Source organism: Cicer arietinum, chromosome 3 (genome assembly GCF_000331145.2).
Source record: "Cicer arietinum cultivar CDC Frontier isolate Library 1 chromosome 3, Cicar.CDCFrontier_v2.0, whole genome shotgun sequence".
Lineage (NCBI taxonomy): Eukaryota > Viridiplantae > Streptophyta > Magnoliopsida > Fabales > Fabaceae > Cicer > Cicer arietinum.
This window is the reverse complement of record NC_021162.2, coordinates 62381519-62384892: the sequence shown is the minus strand read 5'-3', so window position 1 is coordinate 62384892 and position 3374 is coordinate 62381519. Positions and strand designations below refer to the sequence as shown.

Genomic DNA, 3374 nt, shown 5'->3' with positions numbered 1-3374 from the left:
CACAAAAGAAAGGTTTATGTGGACAAAGAAGGTGTTTTGGGATAGCTTTGTATGTATGGGGAAGCTTGCTTCTTCAAAATTTCGTAGTGTTTTGAAAATCTCATCCAAATTGATTCTCAAACAAAAAAAAATGTTGGATTTTGCTATAAACATTATCATTGATAGATAAGCACTTTGGGGAGAAGGATATAGGTTTGTTAATTGTTACTTAGATTGTCTTCAACAACTTTGTAACTAATAGGATAGTGACCAATCTCTAAGCCTATGAGTAGTTCTTGAGAGGTATAAATATATTCCTTACAAAAAATTCATATGAATAGACACAAAGTATAAAAAATTTATCATACCTTTAAGCTTAAATGAGTTGCATCATCTTTTCAGAAAGTATTAGACATTTCATTTACTTTTGTTTAGTAATGGTTGTAAGTTAGTCTTTTGGGATAGCTTTTATGTATGGGGGAAGCTTGCTTCTTCAAAATTTCAAAGTTTTTTGAAAATCTCATCCAAATTGATTCTCAAATCAAAAAGAAAATGTTTAATTTTGCTACAGACATTATCATCGGTGGAGAAAATCTTCGGAGAGAGTAATATAGGTTTGTTAAATCTTACGGAGATTGTCTTCAACAATTTCATAACTAATAAGATAGTGACTGATTTCTAAGCCTATGAGTAGTTCTTAAGAGGTATTAATATATTCCCTACAAAAAATTCGTATAAACGGGTACAAAAGAATAGTGTAAAAAATTTACCATACCTTTAAACTTAAATGAGTTACATCATTTCCTCTAAAAGTTATCTCAATTATTTTTATTTGGTAATGGTTGTGAGTTAGTCTACCAAATAAATTTTCTTTATAATTGAAGAGCATTTGATGTGCTTCACTGTCAATATATTCAAATGCTCAAAAGACAGTAATTGAATAAACAAGATGAAAAAAAGAATTTATTTCATTTCTTATATAATAAAATAATTCATTTGTTGCAAAACAGTCCTCAAAATTGTTGTTTGAATTAGCAAAAGTGACAACCATTTTTATTTATAAAATGTTTCAAAATAATCCTCAACATTTAATGATAATCTCCAACATTTTATGAGGTGTAATATAACGTAACAACTAAACAAAATTATCTCAAATTAAACTGAGACTTATCGAGGGATCAAGTTAATTAACATTTTACAATAAATATACACTCCGTTCCACCTCAGTCGTCACTTTAAATTCTCATTGCAATTGCCACAACATTATAATCAAAAGACATACAAAAGACTGAATCTCAACATAACATACTTCGCCTCAAATTCAACCTACCCTCTCATTCCACAAATTTGGATCTTTATTAGGAGGAAAGAAATTGTATTGTATTGTATTGCATTGCTTTGCATTCGTTCAAGCACACAAAGTAAAATTACAATACTGGTGAATCTACTTATGTAACAAATATACGCAACTTTTATGCTTCTACTTAAGTAACTTTGATAAGAATGTTTAAATTTTCAAAAGCTAATGTGTTTACATAGTAGTTCAGCCAATATACGCAACCTTCAAGGAGCAAGGCAATGCAAACAGTACAAAATAGCATTGCATACTAATCAAGTCTGCTTTATTTGCCAAGAAACAGTGGTTATTGCACCACAAAATCCAATGTCTGAAAATTAAAATTCCAGAATTTAAAAGCATACTGCATAAGAATGAATGAAAAATTTATTCTTTTGAAGTGGCATTTTTCAGATATGCAATAAGATCAGCACGTTCCTTGGGCTTCTTAAGACCAGGAAATACCATCTTTGTCCCTGGGATGTACTGCACAAGGATAAAATAATACAGAAATCAGCACATATTGTGGTCAAAACAGCTTATTATTCATAGTAGAAAACACTAAATCTTGAAATGATATTTGAACAAAGAAGCATCAAATGATTAATAATAGCAATTTGATATAGACATATATTTTATGTAATCTAAAAAGAAACACTGAAATACAATCTATATGTTGTACCTTCTTGGGGTTAAGCAAGTAATCATACAAGGTCTTTTCCTCCCAATTCACAGCCATGTTCTTGTTAGCCGCAGAATAGGAATATCCAGGAGTTGTCCCAGATTGCCTTCCAAACAAACCATTCAAATTGGGTCCTAAGGTTGTCAACAAATAAAGCATACATTTTTGTCTTTAGAATATTCATAATTACATTATTGAAGAAGGGGGGACAATAAACTGAAACAAATGACCCAACTGCTTAGACTACGATCAGATACTAGCAGCAGCATAATGGAAAAAGTACACTGAACAATATATCAACAAAATTAAACAAGGAATAATTGATAAACCGTTGAGCTTTGTTCATTCAACCGACTCAACTCAAAAATAAGAAACAGTATCAAAATGAATTTATAGTTTGAGACAATGACTTTCTAATCCCACTTTATTTAATAAATCTTAATAAAATATAGATTTAAGAAATTCAACTATTGAATTAAAAGAATATGTAAACTAAGGGGGAGAGGAGCAAAATCCCTCCGGACTCAATTGCTAACTAACCTCCAACATTTAGGTGAAATGGAGAGTAGAGAAGACGAGTTCACCAAAATTTTGAATACAATGACTAGAATAACTTAACATTAAGTGTCAGATATTAAATGTTACATAAGCAGTAAAATGAAAATCATCAATTTCTTAGTACGAAACCAAAAATTATCACTTTCTCTCAATCAAAATCACTATTACTCCTCTCCTTTGTGAAGCAAACAAAAAGAGTGTAAACAGTGAATCAACATATTTCCTCCAATAAAATCACTCATCTCCACCTTGTGAAGCAAAAAAAATAAGGGTAGTTTACCTTCTCCTCTCATGTCTAAACCAAAACAAATATTGCATTAGAACACTTTCCTCCTCTCATTTGAACCATTGTTTTCAATCACGGATCACAAAAAATAGTTGTTTGTTTAAATTTCCGCTACACTGTAGTGTAGCTATAACCACTATTTGACAACACTTTGTACTAAAATAGCATATCTCAGAGCATATTGATCAAATTCCGCTATGTTAGTGCTATGGGACCGTTATTTGACAACACTTATTTGAACCAATCATTCCAAACACAACCAAGTGTATAAACTTTCATTTAAACTACAAAATACTTCATTATATAATATATTTAAAAAAAACATAAACAAATATCGTTTGCTTCATAATAGTTATTAGTGTCGGACATAACTGAAATTGGTCAAGTAAAGATCACAAATTCGTTAGTCATAAACGAACAAAATTATTATTAAAAAAAAAAACGAAAACCTAATTAGATCTTGAACAAGGCAAGTAGAACGGAAACATTAAGAAGTAATAAATATGAAATAAAAGTTAGAAAAAGGAAAGAGT

General features: G+C 30.1%; 1 protein-coding gene across 1 annotated transcript in view; it reads right to left on the bottom strand.

Annotated features, from left to right (window-relative positions):
- Positions 1 to 1274: 1274 nt before the first annotated feature.
- The window catches only part of LOC101496290 (cytochrome c-2), a 2471-nt gene continuing 371 nt past the window's right edge, over positions 1275 to 3374 (bottom strand). The window contains exons 2-3 of the mRNA XM_004492830.3: positions 1998 to 2131; positions 1275 to 1801 (exon numbers count right to left, since the gene is read on the bottom strand). Of these exons, the coding sequence (XP_004492887.1) occupies positions 1703 to 1801; positions 1998 to 2131 (233 nt within the window). The 3' untranslated portion in view covers positions 1275 to 1702. The remainder of the gene's footprint in view (positions 1802 to 1997; positions 2132 to 3374) is intronic.